The sequence below is a fragment of the Rana temporaria genome, chromosome 10, assembly GCF_905171775.1.
Source record: "Rana temporaria chromosome 10, aRanTem1.1, whole genome shotgun sequence".
NCBI lineage: Eukaryota > Metazoa > Chordata > Amphibia > Anura > Ranidae > Rana > Rana temporaria.
The window spans coordinates 28,265,067-28,286,859 of NC_053498.1; the positions used below are offsets into that span (position 1 = coordinate 28,265,067).

At 45.6% G+C, this 21,793-nt stretch overlaps 1 protein-coding gene across 1 annotated transcript in view; it reads right to left on the reverse strand.

Moving 5' to 3' along the window:
• Positions 1-1,391, reverse strand: part of BCAM (basal cell adhesion molecule (Lutheran blood group)) — a 148,054-nt gene extending 146,663 nt beyond the window's left edge. The window contains exon 1 of the mRNA XM_040327453.1: positions 1,140-1,391. Coding sequence (XP_040183387.1) covers positions 1,140-1,176 — 37 coding nt within the window. The 5' untranslated portion in view covers positions 1,177-1,391. The remainder of the gene's footprint in view (positions 1-1,139) is intronic.
• Between the last annotated feature and the right edge of the window lie 20,402 nt (positions 1,392-21,793).

Here is a 21,793-nt window from a genome sequence, read left to right on the forward strand (position 1 = left end):
ACAGACTGGTGGAATCGATGGATGGATGGACAGACTGGTGGATCGATGGATGGATGGACAGACTGGTGGATCGATGGATGGATGGACAGACTGACTAGTGGATGGATGGACAGACTGGTGAATGGATGGGTAGTTGTATGTTATTCCACTTAGATGAGATGGATAAGTATTCAGATGTTATGATGGATGGATGGATGGATGGATGGATGGACAGGCTGGTGGATAGATGGATGGATGGACAGACTGGTGGATAGATGGATGGACAGACTGGTGGAATCGATGGATGAATGGACAGACTGGTGGATCGATGGATGAATGGACAGACTGGTGGATCGATGGATGAATGGACAGACTGGTGGATCGATGGATGAATGGACAGACTGGTGGATCGATGGATGGATGGACAGACTGACTAGTGGATGGATGGACAGACTGGTGAATGGATGGGTAGTTGTATGTTATTCCACTTAGATGAGATGGATAAGTATTCAGATGTTATTCTGGATGGATGGATGGGCATTGAGATGCCAATCCACTTTGAAGAAATGGGTGGATGGATGGACAGACTGGTGGATCGATGAATGGATGGACAGACTGACTAGTGGATAGATGGATGGGTATTTGTATGTTATTTCACTTAGATGAGATGGATAAGTATTCAGATGTTATTCTGGATGGATGGATGGATGGGCATTGAGATGTCATTCCACTTTGAAGAAATGGAGGGATAAATGGATGCATTGATGGATGGATGGATGGATGCATTGGTGGATGGACAGACCGACTGATGGGTATTTAGATGTCATTCCACTTTGATGAAATGGATGGATGGATGAGGGTTGGGGGGGGGGGTAGAAAAATGGGGAATGGGTGAACAGCTGTGCAATTAGAGAAGATATATAAACAGTCTAGAAAGAAGAGAAGTGAAGAGATCTATAAGAGGTGATCTACATGCATCAGATGGAGTAGAGATGATAAAAAGATACAGAGGAATAATAAAGTGAGACCAATCCGAGAAAAGGGATAGATAGATAGATTCCCAGCCATTACAATACTCCTCCTGACCCCCCCTCTCACACACACAGCTGGGGGTCCCGGTGACACAGACAGGACAATTGCTATCAGACATTGTCACTCACCAGGCAGCAGGGCTGCGATGAGAAGCAGAACCTCCATGGTGATCTCCTCCGGTCCTGGTGTCGGGGAAGGTGCGATCTGCGGGGTGTCGGGGGGGTGGGAGTGTCCGGGGTAGGAGGGAGTCCTGGGGGGTGATCTAGGGGACCAGCAGGTGTCCCGGGTCCGGGCTTGTCTGATTGTCCCCCCGAGCTGTCCCGGGTGTTGTCCCGGGTGTTGTCCTGGGTTCTGTCACCTGTCCCGGCTGTGCTGGTGCAGAGATGACTGGAGATCTCCGCTGCAGTCCCGGCTAGAGAATAAAAGGGACAGAGAGGGGAGACTCCTCCACGGGATGAGGGACCGCCCACTAATACATAATAGACCGCTCCCTGCAACAAGGACCACACCCCTCTACTGAATATTAATCACACGCCCCGCCCACTACTCCGACACCCCCGCACTGTGCATGGTTGTATTATTATATTGTTTTTACATACTGTCATTGTTTATATCGTTTTATTGTAACAAACAAATACTGCTCCCCTTCACCAACACCACTGCACTGGGTATGATTCGATTAGAATTATATTCTATTTATAAATTGTGATTGTAATATATATATATATACACTTTTTTAACAAAATAAATACAAATTTAAAATAAATACTGCTCTGTTTATGAATGTATTATTATCATCATTTATTTTTTTATTATTAATAGTCATTTATTTTCATTTTTTACATATTTTATTTAATGTAACAAAAATGCTGCCTCAACTTCTTGACAGTACACTTTTTATATGATACTGTTATACATTATGAAGTATACTGGTGTCAGAGAGTGTATTGTATTTATAACAATTCATAATATTATGATTATATATTTCATAGTTTACATATATAATAGTATTAATAATAATAATACTACATGATAATATAAAACGTTTACTGGCGTCAGGAAGGAAGCAGCATTTTTTGTTAAATTAACCCTTTCGTGACTAAGCCTATCAGATCCACAAAGAAATTACGCCGGCGTATCTATTGATACGCCGGGGTAATTTCAAAATTCCCGCGTCGTATCTTTGTTTTGAATCCTCAAAACAAGATACGACAGCATCGCGGCTTGATCCGACAGGTGTACGTCTTCGTTCGCCTTCGGATCTTAGATGCAATTTTTCGGCGGCCGCTAGGTGGCGTTTCCGTCGAAATCCGCGTTGAGTATGCAAATTAGCTATTTACGGCGATCCACGAACGTACGTCCGGCCGGCGCATTTTTTTCCGTCGTTTGCGTTCGGCTTTTTCCGGCGTATAGTTAAAGCGGGAGTTCACCCATTTATTAATTTTTTTTTTTTCCCCCTTAGCTTCCTGCTCGTTCGGTCTAGGGGAATCGGCTATTTGTATTAAAATATGAGCAGTACTTACCCGTTTTCGAGATGCATCTTCTTCCGTCGCTTCCGGGTATGGGTCTTCGGGAGCGGGCGTTCCTTCTTGATTGACAGTCTTCCGACAGGCTTCCGACGGTCGCATCCATCGCATCACTCGTAGCCGAAAGAAGCCGAACGTCGGTGCGGCTCTATACTGCGCCTGCGCACCGACGTTCGGCTTCTTTCGGAAAATCGTGACGCGATGGATGCGACCGTCGGAAGCCTCTCGGAAGACTGTCAATCAAGAAGGAACGCCCATTCCCGCAGCCCATACCCGGAAGCGACGGAGAGGATGCATCTCGTAAACGGGTAAGTACGGCTCATATTTTAAAACAACTAGCCGATTCCCCTAGAGAAAACGAGCATGAAGCTAAGGGAAAAAAGTGCCCTCTAAGGGTGAACCCCCTCTTTAAAGCTGCTGTTCTGAGGCGTACTCAATGTTAAGTATAGCCGTCCTTCCCGCGTCCAATTTTGAATTTTTTGCGTCGTTTGCGTAAGTCGTTCGCGAATAGGAATTTGCGTAGAATGACGTCACCGTCGTAAGCAATGGCTGGTTCCGGTTTAATTTCGAGCATGCGCACTGGGATACCCCCAGGGAAGACGCATGCGCAGTTAAAAAAAAACGTTGTTTACATCGGGTCACAACGTATTTACATAAAACACGCCCCCATCACTTCCATTTGAATTCCGCGCCCTTACGCCGCAACAGATACGATACGCCGCGGTAACTTACGGCGCGGATTTGTTGTGGATTCAAACAAAACAAAAGTAAGCTACAGCGGCGTAGCGTATCTTAGATACGCTGCGCCCGGCGCAGATGTATGTGGATCTGGCCCTTGGTGTTTACAAGTTAAAATCCGTATTTTTTGCTAGAAAATTACTTAGAACCCCCAAACATTATATATATATATATATATATATATATATATATATATATATATATATATATATATATATATTTTTTTTTTAGCAGAGAATCTAGAGAATAAAATGTCGATTGTTGCAATAATTTATGTCATTACGGTATTTGTGCAGCGGTGTTTTAAACTCAACTTTTTTGGGAAAATTGACTTTCATGAATTAAAAAAAGTTAAGTTAGTAATGTGTTTTGTATAATGTGAAAGAGGATGTTACGCCGATTAAATAGATACCAAACATGTCACGCTTTATAATTGCACGCACTCGTGGAATGGCAACAAACTACGGTACCTAAAAATCTCCATAGGTGACGCTTTAAACTTTTTACGGTTACCAGGTTAGAGTTACAGAGGAGGTCTAGGGCTAGAATTATTGCTCTCTCTCTGACGATTACGGCAATACCTCACATTTATGATTTGAATACCGTTTTCATATGCGGGTGTGACTTCCGTATGCGTTTTCTTTGTTTTGCGCGAGCTCGCGGGGAGGGTGGTGCTTTAATATTTTAAAAATAAATACATTTTTTTTTTTTATTGTGTTTTTTTTTTATTTGATCACTTTTATTGCTGTCACAAGGAATGTAAACATCCCTTGTGACAGTAATAGGTGGTGACAGGTACTCTTTATGGAGGGATCGGGGGTTTAAAAGACCTCCAATCCCTCCTTTGTACTTCAAAGTATTTAGATCGCCCAAAAACGGCGATTCTGAATGCCGTGTATTTTTTTCAATCCGGCGCCATTGGCAGCCGAGTAACCCGGAAGTGACGTCATGATGCCTCTTCTGTGTTTACATTGCAGAGACTGAATCAAAGCCGTTTACGGCTTCGTTCCAGTCTGGGGCGAGACACTGGAGGTGGTGGATTGCGGATCGGGTCTCCTGGTGGCACAGGAGGCCCGGTCAGAGCGGTGGGAGGGGGGGTGTGTCCCCTCCGGCATAACAACCGAGTGGCTTTTAGCCAACGGTACCGAGATGATGCCTGCAGCTGCGGACATCATCCTAGTATAACCCCCGAAAGCCGAGGCCGCATATATGCGTGCACTCGGCAGGAAAGGGTTAAAGGGTCACTAAAGGAAATATTTTTTTTTAGCTAAAAAGCTTCCTTTACCTTACTGCAGTCCTGGTTTCATGTCCTCATTGTTCGTTTTTGCTTTGATGTTGCTGTAATTCCTCTCTGTTCTGGACACTTCCTGGTTGTCTGTTTCCTGATCACCACAGTACTGGGAGATTTCTCACTGTGGTGACTAATCAAGGAGGTGTGTCTAAAACCCCTCAGCACCAATCCAGTTTCGTATTGCAAAACCTTCACTGCCCTCTATTGGCTCTCTGGCTCTGTACATCAGAGAACCAGGAAACAACAGCAAAAACGAAACTAAACTGCAGGTACATTATATGATTGGTTTTTATCTATTTTTAATCATTTTTAAAAAGAATCAGTTAACTATTATGGGCCAGATCCACATAGAGATACGACTGTGTATCTCCTGATACACCGTCGTATCTCAGAGTTGCGTCGGTCGTATCTATGTGACTGATTCATAGAATCAGTTACGCATAGATATGCCTAAGATCCGACAGGTGGGCGTTCTCGCGGATTTACGGCGAGAATATGTAAATCGGCGAGATACGCCAATTCACGAACGTACGCGGGCCCGACGCAGTCACTTTAAGCCGTTTACGTAAGGGTTTTCCCGGCGTATTGTTACCCCTGCTTCTAGGAGGCGCAGCCAATGTTAAGTATGGTCGTCGTTCCCGCGACGAAATTTGAATTTTTTACGTTGTTTTCCTAAGTCGTTCGCGAATAGGGATTTGCGGAAATGACGCTCACGTCGGCTTCATTGACGTTTTCCGACGTGGGTTGGGGCATGCGCACATGGCTATTTTTACGGCCGGCGCATGCGCAGTTCGATCGGCGCGGGGCGCGCTTAATTTAAATACAAGCCGCCCGCTTTGAATTACGCGGCCTTACGCCGGGCCATTTACACTATGCCGCCGCAAATTACGGAGCAAGTGCTTTGAGAATATGGCACTTGCTCCAGTAAGTTGCGGCGGCGTAGTGTAAATGGCTTATGCTATGCCGCCGCGGATACTATGTGAATCTGGCCCTATGTCTCTATACCCTGTAAACAGTCATTTCAGCAAAAAAAGTTTTTCCTTTAGTGACCCTTTAAAGATGTACACAATGAAAGTATATCAATAGATAATAATAATAATAAAAAAAAATATATATATAACATATAGAAAATGTACTGGTGTCAGAGAGTGTATTGCATTTGTTTTGTTTTTTTACTATTTTAATTATATATTTTCGATGTGTACATATTTTTATTCAATGTAACAAAATGTTTTACATTGTTGCTTCAAATTCCTGAAACCAGTACATGGTATCATGTATTATTATTACCATGATTATATATATATATATATATATATATATATATATATATATAAAATATATATATATATATAATTTCAAATTTTTACATGTTTTTATGTATTGTAATAAATAAATACCACTCCCACCAAAGCACTTTTTATATGATATTATTTTATGATATTATTATTTTATGTGTTTTATTTATATATTCATTTACATATTTTCACAGTTTCATTATTGTATTTAACAATGTATAACATTTATATGTCATTTGTAGACTAATATATCATTTGGCAAAAAAAAAAAACATGCCGCTACCATGGGAACACAAATCAAGAAATGCAAAGCAAGTCAAGGACTGTCATTCACACTACACCATTCTCTCTCAACCTTATTAACATCTCCTAGATTGTAAGCTCTAACGAGCAGGACCCTCTGATTTATGCTGGCTACTGGGAGATCTATTGTTGCTGGGGTGAATGTATTGTTGCTGGTGGGGGGGGATCTATTGTTGATGAGGGGGGTGTATTTTTGTTCCTGGGGATGGGGGCTATTATTGCTCAGGGGAAACTATTGATTTGGGCTGCATGGAATTTTTCGTTTTTTTTTTTGTTTTTTTTTTGCCTTTGTTAGCATTAAAGCAATAGTAAACTCTGCTTGGTCACTTTTACCTACAGATAACCTTATAATAAAGCTTACCTGTGGGTATGAATATCTCCTAAATGTGCACAGTTTAGGAGATATTTACAAATTCTGCAGCCTGTGACGTCACCAGCGCATGCACACTGATCTTTGAATTGAGGGTACGCTGAATGTGCTGTTATTGCAAAGAGCTGTGTCATGATCGCAACTCCCGTGCGTATTCATGGGAGTGACGTCATCACAGTTTTGGCTATTCAAAACTCTGGAGCCTACAAACCTACCAGCAGTGACAGCGCTCTGCTGGAGGGATCCATTTTACAGGTAAGTCTGTCATAATGTGCTAGTATGCGAGCATACTTGCACATTGTGCAATTAACTTGCGGGGGGGCAGAATTTTTCTTTCAAGACTTAAAAGAGGTTGTAAACCGCCATGGGGGAGTTGTACCTATAGGCAGGGGTGGACTGACCATTGAGTCACTCGGGCACTGCCCAAGGGCCCCATGCCACTAGGGGGCCCCATCCGGGTTGCCAGGCTCAGTAAAACCAGGGACAGTATGTAAAAATCGATGTTTTTTTTACATCTGTCCCTGATATGTCCGAAACCGACATGCTTTTGATGTGAAAATCCAGAGATTTTAGCTGCCCCGCCTCTGCACTGCCTCCTGGCGTGGTGGCTATCTGTAAGCCCAGGGGCCCCATAATCTTCTATTGCCCGGGGGCCCCATGAGTTGTCAGTCCACCCCTGCCCGTAGGTAAGCCTAAAATAAGGCTTACCCATAGGTACTGTATATATCTTCTAAATGTGTGTCTGTCGGGAGATATTTACTGTTTACTGCGCCAAATATGTCATTGCCGTATGCGCTCTGAAGGAACACCTGTCCATGCGGTTTCTTCAGGCAAGTGTGCCGTGACTCCCACGCACGGGAGCGACGTCACACGTCTCCGGCCAGTCACAGGAGCCCATGGCCCTGGTAGGAAGACGGGCAAAAATGAATCATGTCCTGCAGCAAGGACGATGTGGGCTTCGTTTACAGGTAAGTGTCAGATAATGTGCTAGTATGCGATGCATACTAGCACATTATGCCTTTACTTTGCAGGGAAGAAGAAAGGAAGAAAAACCCACTAGGGTTTATTTCCTCTTTAACTTCCACTTTAACAAATGAAGCAGTACTGGGAGGAGGGTAGGGGGCAAATACAAGGGATGATGCTCCGAGGAAGGTAGGAGCAGAGACAAGAGATGGTGCTCCGAGGAAGGTAGAGGCAGAGACAAAGGATGGTGCTCCGAGGAAGGTAGGGGCAGAGACAAGGGTTGGTGCTCTGAGGAAGGTAGAGGCAGAGACAAGGGATGGTGCTCCAAGGAAGGTAGGGGCAGAGACAAGGAATGGTGCTCTGAGGAAGGTAGGGGCAGAGACAAGGGATGGTGCTCCGAGGAAGGTAGGGGCAAAGACAAGGGATGGTGCTCTGAGGAAGGTAGGGGCAAAGACAAGGGATGGTGCTCTGAGGAAGGTAGGGGCAAAGACAAGGGATGGTGCTCCGAGGAAGGTAGGGGCAAAGACAAGGGATGGTGCTCCGAGGAAGGTAGGGGCAAAGACAAGGGATGGTGCTCCGAGGAAGGTAGGGGCAAAGACAAGGGATGGTGCTCTGAGGAAGGTAGGAGCAGAGACAAGGGATGGTGCTCTGAGGATGGTAGGAGCAGAGACAAGGGATGGTGCTCAGAGGAAGGTAGGAGCAGAGACAAGGGATGGTGCTCCGAGGAAGGTAGGGGCAAAGACAAGGGATGGTGCTCCGAGGAAGGTAGGGGCAGAGACAAGGGATGGTGCTCCGAGGAAGGTAGGGGCAAAGACAAGGGATGGTGCTCTGAGGAAGGTAGGGGCAGAGACAAGGGATGGTGCTCCGGGGAAGGTAGGGGCAAAGACAAGGGGTAGTGCTTCGAGAAAGGTGGGCGTGGAGACCAGGGAATCATTCAGGGAGGAGGACCTAAACCTATTTTTAAAAAAAAAAAAAGCCTTGGGTATCAGTGGTTCCATATCTAGGAAGCAGAAACTATTAATTGCTCAAGGCACCCCTAGCAACCTCTGGAGGGTTCCATGGGACCCTGGTGGAGAAAAGCTGCACTACATCATTGAACTAAATGGTGATCTGTTGACCTCCATTTAATGTTAAACATAGGAAGACCACAAGACCTAAAAGAGCTGGCACATACAACAATTTTGGTTGCACACTGGAACATGTATGCATATCAGGAGTTGTCACTTTACTTTAACATACTTTCACTTGCAGCATCTTTATTCCAGATTAGCAACTCATAAAGTCAAGACAGCCAAGAAACTAGTATTTTAGAAGGAATTAACAATGGCAACCAACATATTTCTCGCACTACAGACCTTCTTTATTAATGGCCCAGCATACGTTTTTTCCTTGACTGTAGTAATAATGGCCATTTATTGGTTGCCTTATTGAAGGTGTTTGTATGAACACATACCGTGGTACACATGGGTGGTGGGTGCCTAAAGTGCTCATGCCACTTCCCGATGATGTAAACATTTCCATTGGATGAAAGAAGAGTCCCTCAAAGAGGTCCTCACTGCATCCAGAAATCTTCAGGTGTCCTGAAGGCAAGGGGCGGTGATCAGACCATTAGAGCAAGCGGATCATTGGACTCCACTACCGGATGAGGCACCGCAGCGGGTCACATGGCCGGGGATTCAGAAAAGTTTAGAAGTTTTATTCTTTTTCTATTAAAGGGGTTGTAAAGGTTCATGTTCTTTCACCTTAAGGCATCCTATGCATTAAAGGGTTACTATAGGAAAAAAAATAGCAAACATGTTATACTTACCTCCACTGTGCAGTTCGTTTTGCACAGAGTGGCCCCGATCCACGTCTTCTGGGGTCCCTCAGCGGCTGTCTCTGGTCCTCCCCGCAAGAACTCACCACAGTCATGCGAGAGAGCTTGCATGGTGATGAGTCCTTGCAGGTGCGCTCCAGTGATACAGCGAGCGGCCATAGCTGCTCAGTGTATCACTCGGCCCCGCCCCTCGGCGCGCCGTGTCACTTGATGTGATTGACAGCAGCGCCAGCCAATGGCTGCGCTGCTCTCAATCCATCCGCTCTAGCCAATTAGCGGCCAGGTTGAGCGGCGAAGAGGATCTCGGGACCGAATGCAGGACTTTCGAGGGGTCAGGTAAGTAAAACGGGGGCTCGGGGGGGGGGGGCTGCGTCATCAGATGTTTTTTCACACTAATGCATAGATTGCATTAAAGGGTTTCTAAAGGATTTTTTTTTATCTTAATAGCTTCCTTTACCTTAATGCAGTGCTGTTTTCATGTCCTCATTGTTCGTTTTTGCTCTCAAGTTGCTGTAATTATTCTCTGATCTCCACACTTCCTGGTTGTCTGTTTCCTGATAACCACAGTGCTGGGAGCTTTCTCTCTGTGGTCACTAATCAAGGAGGTGTGATTACTGTGTGTCAAAAACCCCACAGCACCAATTAGTTTCGTTTTTCAAACCATCACTGCCCTGTATTGGCTCTGTGGCTCTGTAAATCACAGAAGCAGGAAACAACATGCAAAAACTTAACTAGAAGCTGCAGGTACATTATATGATTGTTTTTTATCTATTGTTAATAATTTGTAAAAGGAACCAGTTAACTATTATATGTCTATACCCTGTAAACAGTCATTTCAGAAAAAAAAAAAAAAAAAAATTCCTTTACAACTCCTTTTCAACCATGAATAAGCACTGAAGCCAGTGCGAAACGTCGGTATTCTCCTGTTCCTATTGCTGTGATCTGCTGTGTTCTTGCTGTTGATTTGAATAAAGACAACCTGTTTGGTTTGGAGTGCGGCTGTCCATCCTTCATCTTTTTACCAATATCTGCCTTAGTGCATTGCCTGCACCCTTGGAGTCCTATATTTTTGAAACGACCCTACAATAGACCTACCTTGAGCGGTGATCTTCTCTCTCACAACTCTTTTTAAGGTGGAAATTTTTTTTTCTTTACAACTCCTTTAACCGCTTAACGACCGCCGCATGTAAATATACGTCCACAGAATGGCACGTACAGGCATATGGGCGTACATGTACGTCCCCGCCTTTCCGCGGGTCGGGGGTCCGATCGGGACCCCCCCCCCGCTACATGTGGCGGTCGGAAACCCGCGGGGAGCGATCCGGGACGACGGCACGGCTATTCGTTTCTAGCCGCCCCCTCGCGATCGCTCCCCAGAGCTGAAGAACGGGGAGAGCCGTATATGTAAACACGGCTTCCCCGTGCTTCACTATGGCGGCGCATCGATCGTGTGATCCCTTTTATAGGGAGACTCGATCGATGACGTCAGTCCTACAGCCACACCCCCCTACAGTTGTAAACACACACTAGGTGAACCCTAACTCCTACAGCTCCCCCTGTGGTTAACTCCCAAACTGCAACTGTCATTTTCACAATAAACAATGCAATTTAAATGCATTTTTTGCTGTGAAAATGACAATGGTCCCAAAAATGTGTCAAAATTGTCCGAAGTGTCCGCCATAATGTCGCAGTCACGAAAAAAATCACTGATCGCCGCCATTAGTAGTAAAAAAAAAAATGAATAAAAATGCAAAAAATAAAACGATCCCCTATTTTGTAAACGCTATAAATTTTGCGCAAACCAATCGCTAAACGCTTATTGCGATTTTTTTTACCAAAAATAGGTAGAAGAATACGTATCGGCCTAAACTGAGGAAAACGTTTTTTTATATATGTTTTTGGGGGATATTTATTACAGCAAAAAGTAAAAAATATTGAATTTTTTTCAAAATTGTCGCTCTATTTATGTTTATAGCGCAAAAAATAATAACTGCAGAGGTGATCAAATACCACCAAAAGAAAGCTCTATTTGTGGGGAAAAAAGGACGCCAATTTTGTTTGGGAGCCACGTCGCACGACCGCGCAATTGTCTGTTAAAGCGACGCACTGCCGAATTGTAAAAACGCCTTTGGGCATTTAGCAGCATATTGGTCCGGGGCTTAAGTGGTTAAGGTGAAAAAACATCTGATGATTGCCTGCCCCCAAGCCCCCGTTTTACTTACCTGAGCCCTGGAAAGTCCCGTGACACGAACGCGCTCTTCCTTTGCTCGGTCTTTGCGGCTCTTCATTGGATAGATTGATAGCAGCGCAGCCATTGGCTTGCACTGCTGTCAATCAACTCCAATGATGCGGGGGGCGGGGCTGAGTCCTATAGTCAGTGGCTATGAAATACAGAACTCGGGAGCGCGCCCGCAAGGTAACCCCCTTGAGAGAGCGCTTCCCAGAGGGGGTTATCAGAAGCGGGGAGGAGCCGAGGGACCCCAGAAGACGAGGATCGGGGCCACTCTGTGCAAAACGAGTTGCACAGTGGAGGTAAGTATAACATGTTTGTTATTTTTTTATTTTAATATTCAAAGCTTTAGTATCACTTTAATTGTGAATGTATAGCTTCAAGGCCGTCATCTTTGTCTTGCTTATTTGCTTAGAAAATCATTAACCCAGAACAAGAAAGCACAAATCAGTTGTCTTGACACTTGTCATCTGCATGCTGATTCCAAGCCATGGACTCATCTGATAGTGAGAAAAAGATTAGGATGACAGCCCTGGATCAAAGACCATTGAAAACAAGTCAGCAATGACCTCCCCCCATATTCCTGTCATGAAGGTGACAAGCTAGAGGAAAATCAGAGTTTCTATCTGCAGTGATAGAGAATGACTGAGCAGAGATGTGTAATGGGCATCTGCATCTCATTACTCATCCATTATATTACATTAGGGATTTTCAGACATTGTGCATTTGTAAAGCCCATTCCTGCCAGGAAGGAGTCATTGTTTCTCATCTAGATGCCTAATATTACAATCATTTTTTATACAATGTAACAATAACCAATGAAGTGCAATGACTGAATGGCTACAAGTATTTATACAAAGCCAACAATTCACGTCATGCTTCCTTGCCCTCTAGGAACTTACAATCTAAGATCTCGATCTCACATGCATATAGGGTATACACATACTAGGGCCAGTTTAGACAGGAGCCAGATAATCCAAAGTCCAATTCTCACCTAGCGTAGCAGAAGTTTGTGTTTTTGCCCGTGACACAAATAAGGCAACACATTGATCTTATTTATTTCAGATACTTACTGTATATAGCGCCACTGGCCACCATTATGCCGCGTACACACGATCAGTCCATCCGATGAGAACGGACCGATGGACAGTTTTCATCAGTTAACCGATGAAGCTGACTGATGGTCCATTGCGCCTACACACCATCGGTTACAAAAACTATCGTGTCAGAACGCGGTGACGTAAAACACAACGACGTGCTGAAAAAACTAAGTTCAAAGCTTCCAAGCATGCGTCGACTTGATTCTGAGCATGCGTGGATTTTTAACCGATGGTTGTGCCTACTAACGATCGGTTTTGACCTATCAGGAATCCATCGGTTAAATTGAAAGCAAGTTGGCTTTTTTTTAACCGATGGTTAAATAACCTATGGGGCCCACACACGATCGGTTTTGACCGATGAAAATGGTCCATCAGACCCGTTGTCCTCTGTTTAACCTATCGTGTGTACGAGGCCTTAGACAGCCCATACATAGTCTGATTTTTCCGAAGATTGAACAAAAAACATATAATACTCTCCTGGTTAGCTCAGGGGGGATCGGGGAGGGAAGAAGGAAAGTGGCAGTAGATGCTTCCAGCTTCACCAGTGTTGCCAACCTACCAGATTGAAATTTACTGGCACGACACCCGAAATTTACTGGCGCGGCCACGTTTTTACTGGCATTTCACAAAAGTTACTAAATTACATTTTTAGGTGCAAATTTCAGTATTTAGGCTACAAACAAGTACGCTAGGCAAATAGCAATGAGATTTAAGGTGGATATTAAGGTAAAAAAATATATTTGTGTTATTTTAGATGTAATAAGGGCCTTCACCCCCCTCTGCGGTGCCTCCAATCTCCCCCTGCCTCCAATCTCCCCCAGGCCCCCTGCCTCCATCCCACTCTGCGGTGCCACTAACACCCCCTGCCCCCAATCTCCCCCTGCCTCCACCCCCCTCTGTGGTGCCACCGCAGCCACCATCACCCCCTGCTTCCAATCTCCATGTGCAGTTCCAAGCCGAACCGATCTCGGCTATTTTTACTGGCACATTCCTGCAACCACGGACATTTACGAACGGGGGAAAACAGTGCCCGTTTTTACGAACTGTCCGTAAAAATACGGACGGTTGGCAACACTGAGCTTCACTTACAACAGAAATTAAAAAATAAAACAGGAGAGGTACTCCAAACCATTGCAAAAAAACTATTTAAAGTGGAGGTTCACCCAAAAAAAAATCAATTTTTAACATTAGATTGAGGCTAATTACGGGGAGCAGAATCTGTTTTTTTTTTTAAATCAATGCAGTACTTACCGTTTTAGAGATAGATCTTCTCTGCCGCTTCCGGGTATGGGCTGCGGAACTGGGCGTTCCTATTTGATTGACAGCCTTCCGACCATCGCATACAGCGCGTCACAAGTTTCCGAAAGTAGCCGAACGTCGGTGCGCAGGCGCCATATAGAGCCGCACCGACGTTCGGCAACTCGTGACGCGTTGTATGTGACCGTCGGAAGCCTGTCAATCAAATAGGAACGCCCAGTCCCGAAGACCATACCTGGAAGCGGCGGAGAACATCTGTCTCAAAAACGGTAAGTACTGCATTGATTTAAAAAAAAAACACCCGATTCTGCTTCCCGTAATTAGCCTCAATCTAATGTTAAAATGTTTTTTTCGGGTGAACTCCCACTTTATATAGTTTTACATAATGCGGAAGCATCGACACACGTAGGACACCATTAGAGGTGATTTATTCTTCCAAGACAAATACACTTTTGTACACTATTACCGACTAGTATTCCAGGGTTTCCCCTCTCCCTCAGTTTCTCTTACTCAGCTAATGTGACCCCAGTGTTGACGGAGAGGAGCAGGGGAGGGTCAAATAAGAATGCTGTGAAGGTGATTAACACTCTTCTTATCAATGCTGATGACAACACTGCAGTGGCGGCTGCTGCTCAAAATTTTGGGGGAGGGGGGGCTCAAACAAACTGAAAAATACTGAAAAAAAACCCATCAATTGCAGCCTCACTGTGCCCCATTGTGTCCCCTGCCCATCTGCTGTCTGCCCAGCACTTACCCCATCTTGGTGGTGGGTCAGGCGGCAAGGTGACAGCGGTGAGCTGTGGGACGACTCCTGTGTCCTCCATGCTTCCCCCTTCTCTCTTCTTCCTTTCTGGTAGGTGTCCAAAAGGCGTGCCTGTGCCTTCAACCAATCAGGTGATGGGTATTAGATCCGCTCTTCCTGATTGGTGAAGAGGCGATTCAGTAACACATCTGAGCGAACTCGGAGCGCAATGCCTATGGCTGTAATCAGGTGCTTTAAAAAACGCCCCAGCCGCTATAATTCAGGAGCCCGGCATCTGAAAAGGCACCATACGCCTGAATAGGCGGCCATGGATAGATTCATGCGATGTATGAATCTATCCATTAGTCATATGGGGGGTGGCGTGACAGAGAGGGCAGCGCCCGTGCTCCCTTAATGCGGGCCCCGCCACTGCATCACTGGTTGTTAGGATGCCAGTGGCTGGAAGGTTGAAATGGCGCACAATATAAACTTGTGGCTTTGTGTAACTAAAAGGCAGGCTTGATCCACCTGCTGGCTCGTATAGATTTTTGGGCACTTTTTAGGCATTTTGCCAAGGCCCCAGTGAAGAAACCTCAAGGACTTCTGGACTTCCTGGTTGAAAAAGGCTGCGCTGTATGCCCAATTGTCACCCTTGGGAGTGATCAGCCATTGGTTGTATAGGACCCATTAACATGGAGTCATTGCTCAGTCCAGCCACATTTATTGGTAGCTTTAAACAAAGCCATAGATGATTGAAATTATTTTTCCTTCCACCACAGGTGGAAAAAACAAAAATCGCTAATGGGGGAATCGCTCCAGCAGCACTATTGTATTCTGCCGGCCAAGGGGAGCCTTCCCAGCTGGCAGAACACAATGATGGCTGTTAGTAGCTATAGCCACCGGCAGTAATCTCATGTAAAAAAATTGGACAGGCTGGTTGTACCAAAGTTGATTGATGGATCCACTGACAGGCTGACCCCCCCCCCCCCCCCCTTCAACCTCTGAAGCAATGCTGTCAGCACTCATATGTCTATTTCCAAAAGACAACCTCTGGATATGACGCTGAACACATGCACTCAACTTCTTTGGTCGACCATGGAGAGGCCTGTTCTGAGTGGAAACTGTCCTGTTAAACCGTGGTATGGTCTTGGCTACCGTGCTGCAGCTCAGTTTTAGGGTCTTAGCAATCTTCTTATAGCCTCGGCCATCTTTATATAGAGCAATATTTTTTTTTTGGATACTCAGAGTTCTTTGCCATGAGGTGCCATGTTGAACCTCCAATGACCAGTATGCGAGAGTGAGAGTGATAACACCACATTTAACATACCTGCTCCCCATTCACACCTGAGACCTTGTAACACTAAGGCCCCATACACACGATAGAATCCATCCGCTGAAAAATCCCAGCGAATGGGTTTCAGCGGATAGATCCTATGGTGTGCACACTCCAGCGGATCTGTTTCCGCGGATATTTATCCCCTGGGATGGATTTCCAGCGGATAAATATTTGATGACATGCTATCAAATCTATCCGCTGGAATCCATCCCAACGGATGGATCCGCTGGTCTGTACAGACTCACCGGATCCATCCATCCGAAGGGATCCCCCGCATGCGTCGTAATGATTCGACGCATGCGTGGAATTCCTTATATGACAGCGTCGCGCACGTTGCCGCGTCATAATCGCTGCGACGGCGCGACACGTCATCGCCAGAGGATTTCGGCGCGGATTTCGATTCGATGGTGAGTACACTCCATCGCATGGATATCCGCTCAAATCCTCGAGAGGATTTATCCGTGGAAACGGTCCGCTGGACCGTATCCGCGGATAAATCCTCCCGTGTGTATGGGGCCTAACGAATCACATGACACTGGGAGAGAAAATGGCTAATTGGGCCCAATTTGGACATTTTCACGTAGGGGTGTACTCACTTTTGTTGCCAGCGGTTTATACATTAATAGTTGTGTGTTGGGTTATTTTGAGGGGACAGTAAATTTACACTGTTATACAAGCTGTACACTCACCTAATTTACATTGTAGCAATGTGTAATTTATTCAGTGTTGTAGCATATAATATATTATTATATCTATTATATATTATATATATATATATTTACAAAAATGTGAGGGGTGAGATACTGTATGTATGTATGAATGCTAGTTAGGGACCTTAGATTGTAAGTTCTTTGAGGGCAGGGACTGATGTGAATGCAAAATATATGGTCCGGATTCACAAAGCACTTACGCCGACGTAAGTGCAAATGTGCGCCGTCGTATCTGTGCGCCGGACCCACAAACTAAGATGCGCCTAAAAACAGGCTTCATCCCGCCGATGTAACTTGCCTACGCCGGCGTAGGGTGGGCGCACATTTAGGCTGGACGCATGGTGGCGCTCCCATTGATTAGCCATTCAAATATGCAAATTAGTGTAATATACGGCGATTCACGAACATACGCGCGCCCGACGCAGTGTGCGTAAGTTGTACGTCTGGCGTAAAGTTATTCCCCATAAAAGAAGGTGTAACCCAGCAGCAGACATACAAAGGTCTGCTCCAGGGAACACAAGCCGGCGTATTTTACGTTGGACGTGTCTGGCTGGGCGTAGGTTACGTTCACGCTGTACGCAGTGATCCGGAGTAGTTTAGGCCGTTGTTCCGACGTGGTTGAGAGCATGCGCAGGGGGATGCGTCCACGTCTCGGCGCATGCGCAGTTCATGATACGTATCTGTCTGGCGCTTGGCCCATCATTTGCATGAGGTCACGCCTCATTTGCATGGCTCACGCCCACTTGCACCTACGCCGGTGTATGCCTTCGAAACCCAGCGCAGCGTTGGAGCACTGGCTTGGTGAATTCCATGCTTGCCTCTCTGCACTGCGTTGGCGTAGCGTACATTGTTGGCGCTACGGCGGCGTAATTAGAGTTGCCACCTCATCCCTTTAAACCTGAACACAGAGTAATTTAATGTCGATAAGGCACCAAGTGAGTTTAATTAGCACCTTAATCAGCCAGAGAACCTGTGTAATTAATATGTGTTCGGTTTTAAAGGGATGAGGTGGCAACCCTATGCGTAATGTGCGCCCGCTCTCTGTGAATCTGGGCCTATATCTCTAAAGCTCTGTGTAAATTGACGGCACAATGTCGTCTGAGTGTACGGTCCCCATTGCTGTGTGTCTGTGTTATTTGATAGGTCACAGTGTGCCGATACAACAGCTGTAATTCCTGAGCGAACAAGAAATCCTTTTCACGTTGCAAAGTGCTGATTTGCATAAACACGCCTCTCAGTATCTGGAACAAGCCTACCAGTGTTTGATTGACAGCTCCCTCCATCTCTGAGACACTCCCCCCCACTATGTTCAAGACCCAGTCCTGAAATCTGAGCCCCTCTATAGCAGATAGCAGGTTCCAGCTGTGAGGGGGTCTAGTGTTCCAGCCACTCCACCTGCTCGGGTATTTCTTTCAGCTTCTTTCTTCTCCTCCTCTCATTTTTTTTTCTCCTTCAATTGACGAAAGTCTGAAAACTGATTAACTCAAAAGAAGATAAGCAAATTATACCAAAATATAAGAGTCTTGTGTATTCTTCTTTGAATCTTGGTGTGCTTTGTGTATTTCTTCCAGATCTGTGCAGTAATCCAGTGTGAGGCTTTCTTCCTGTAATAAAGACCTGTCACTGCTGCTCCCTATCCTTGTGCAGGGTGACTGGTCTTGTCTCCGCCCCCTCCTCCTCCTCCTGTAGTTTTCAACAGTCTGTAGTTAGTGGAGCCTGCAGGGTCCCCTCCCACAGCTCTGCTCTTTGTACAGCCTATAACCAGTGGCGGCTGGTGTTTTTTTTGGGGGGGCAGCAAATGATTGACCTGCCGACACCCCCCGGGTTGGCCAGGTCATGGACAGCGCCCCGGTCACAGGTCGATCTGTCAGTAGGCCGGGCGGCATCGGCTTCTCTCTGGGCTGTTCTCTCCAGCGGTTTCCTCCCTCCTCCTCCTGGTGGCCCATACAATCGAATCTCCTTTTGGCCAATCAGGTGACGGGTCTCACAACCCACTTCCTGATTGGCCGGGAGGAGAATCAGTGTTACGAGCCCACCCTTTCTTTAAGCCTATTAGAGCCTCTTTCACCCCCTCCATTGGAATCCATGCTTCTGGCTCCCTGCATGCGGGCCAGACGCATGGATAGGGGGGCCCGCCACCTGTGCAACCCTAATGGACAGGCCTTCACTGCTATATACAGTGTTGATGTTGCTGCTACTTTTACAGTGTTGATGTTGCTGCTACTTTTACAAAGGTAATATCTGAGTTGGCCTGGGCGTTCGGTGCACACAGAGATTTACCATATTTATCGGCGTATACCGTGCACTTTTTTGCCCTTAAAATCAGGGGAAAATCGTGGGTGCGCGATATACGCCGATACTCGCTTCCCGCGCTGTTTGAATCCGCCGCCGACATATACCGAGTGCAGTACACTCGGGTACACTCGGCTCCCCTCACGAGTTATGCGTCACGCCACGTCTGGTATTTTACGCGTTACGTCACGGCACGTGACTTCACCGTGACGTAACACGTAAAAGGTACCAGACGTGACCGGAAGTGACGCGAAACCCTGTTCGTCTGAACCGGAAGTGTCTGCAATTGGCGTTTTTTACTCTTCATGCTTGTAAGCATATTTTAGTCGCAATAAATTCCCCATTTGTTTGACTTATTTCACGATGGGAGCCTGTATTCTTCTATTTTTTCTTTGGTAACTTATCCCTTGGTGAGTCTATATACCGCTGAGGACCAGGATCTTCCATACAGTTGAAAGGACGCTTCAGTCTCCACTGACGTGGTGTAAGGATCTGTTACAGGCGATCATTTCATTTTGGAGAGGTAAGCGCTCTGTGAGCTCAGTACCTGAAGACTCATCTTTTCCATCATACCATTATCCATATTTGCAGCGAGTGTGGATGGGACTTTTTAGTGGATTTATCCACTTTCATGCATTTTGCACTTTATTCACTTTGTTATTTAGTGCACTTTTAGGAGTTTGGTCATATGATTTATTTCAACATTTTGATTTTGATTTTTTTTGGATTTATATGGTGTGCTCGCCTATATAATCCTCTTATCACGGTCCCACATTGATTTGTGTTTCAATTTGGGCTCATCACCTCACATATTCATATCCTCACAGTAGTTACTATGCGTCCATATTGTGCGTGGATGCACATGCACAGGCTACATACTCTTAATTTACTCTAATTAAGGGTCTAGTAAAAAAAGATAAATCGCTGTACAAATGTGACAAACATTTGCACCACTGCAACAAAAATTGCTGTATTTTTTTCTTTTCTTCTTTTTCTTTAAAGGGTAAATTTATTCATATTTCAAGTAAAAAAAAAATTGTTCAAAACATTTCTGTTATACAGGATCACAGCTATCAGATGAAGAAACATTAACATATAGATTGAAAAGGTCCGGCTTCTATGCAACAGTGCATACTTTACTAGCATTCTGTATATTCAGCTGTGTTAAAGAGAAAGTAAACCCTCTTTTTTTTTCTGAAAAAAAAAAACCCTGCAAGAGAAAGGCATAATGAGCTAGTATGCATAGCACACTAGCTCATTATGAATGACTTACCTAAAATCGAAGCCCCCGAATCGCTCCTCATTCCCCTCCGCCACTGCTGCCATGTTGCCTACAAGTCCCTTCCGTGTATCGACCCTCCGGTGCTGTGACTGGCTGGAGCGGCGATGACGTCACTCCTGCGCATGCGTGCGGGACCGGCATTAGCCCATTAATAAAACCGGCACGCTCAGTGCCCCTGCGCCGTTGTCTACTGCGTGCATGAGCCGTAAACATCAGTGCAGTCCTTTCTGCAAATATCTCCTTAACCGTGTAGGTCTTCCTCTAATAGCAATTTCTCCAGCTCAGAGTGGATGAGCTGAACCCCTTGTACACCAAATTGGGAACATTTTGGGAAAATAGTTATGCGATTATTATGATTGAGTAATTCCTGAATATTGCGCGAGCTTTATGAAGGATAGTTTCTTTGTACCTGAAGTATAGAAAATGGGCCAGCATTGGTCTGGGAAACTGACCTGGCAGCAGGGCTCTCAGCAGCACACAATGCGGCCTCTCAATTGCAAACAAATGGGAAAAGGATTCAGCTCCAAAGGTTTGCTTGAGCCATGATATTAGGAATTCCTCTGGCTGTTTCCTCTCCGTACCCTCCGGGAATCCCAGGAAACGCAGGTTGTTCCGGCAGAGCCTATCTTAAATATCTCCGAGCTTGGATTCCTGAGACTTATGGTCTGCCGCCACCTCCTGAACTATTACCATGAGCAGGGTCAAAGCATGCTCAATTGCACTGATGCGATGTTTGGCTGTGGTGACCCAGTTCCTTATTTTATGGACATCATCCTTTAGCAGGGCAATGTCCACCCGAATGGTTTCTATTTGGGTCGACAGGGATGCATGGCAGCTTTTAATGGTTGCCATTATCTGAGACAGCGATGGCTCTCCTACCTGTGAGCCTAAGCCCATGGCCTCCTCATCCGAGGGTGGAACCGAGATTGCCAGGGGGTCCGTAGCATCCATCCAGTCTGCCTCACCTTCCGCCCAGGGCTGGTCAGCAGCAGCAGAAGTACACAGCCTCTCCTCCTGGTGTTGGGCGCCATCTTGACCGGCCTCATGGGCGAAACGAGCGAGCCTCTCCGTGGACTTCGGGTCCAAGCTTGGCCCGTATTTGACCATATTCGTGCTCCTCAGGTGTTCCCTGACCCGTCTTTGGGGTTGCCTTGGCTCAGATTTGGTGTATGGCAGCACAGGATAGTGAAGGATTTCAGCGCGGTCCAGAGCTCAGAGGAAACGCTTCTCACATAACGGAAGTCGACACGCCCCCCTGCTGTATTTTTTCTAATATGGTTATTTAATGTGATCTTTAAAGCCACCTAGTGGCCCCAACTAGGTATTTTTCCCCCGAAATGCCTCAATCATGCAAAATTACACATTATGGTCTCTAGATGGTACTGATGATCATAAGAATCTTCATATTAAAAAGTGTTGATTTTTTTTTTACTGTGGCAGCCTTGTTTAATAAAATTACTCTGCTTTCATAAAACAGACAAAAAAAAAATCATTTCATGTATTATTGATTAGAGAGCTGCATTAATTT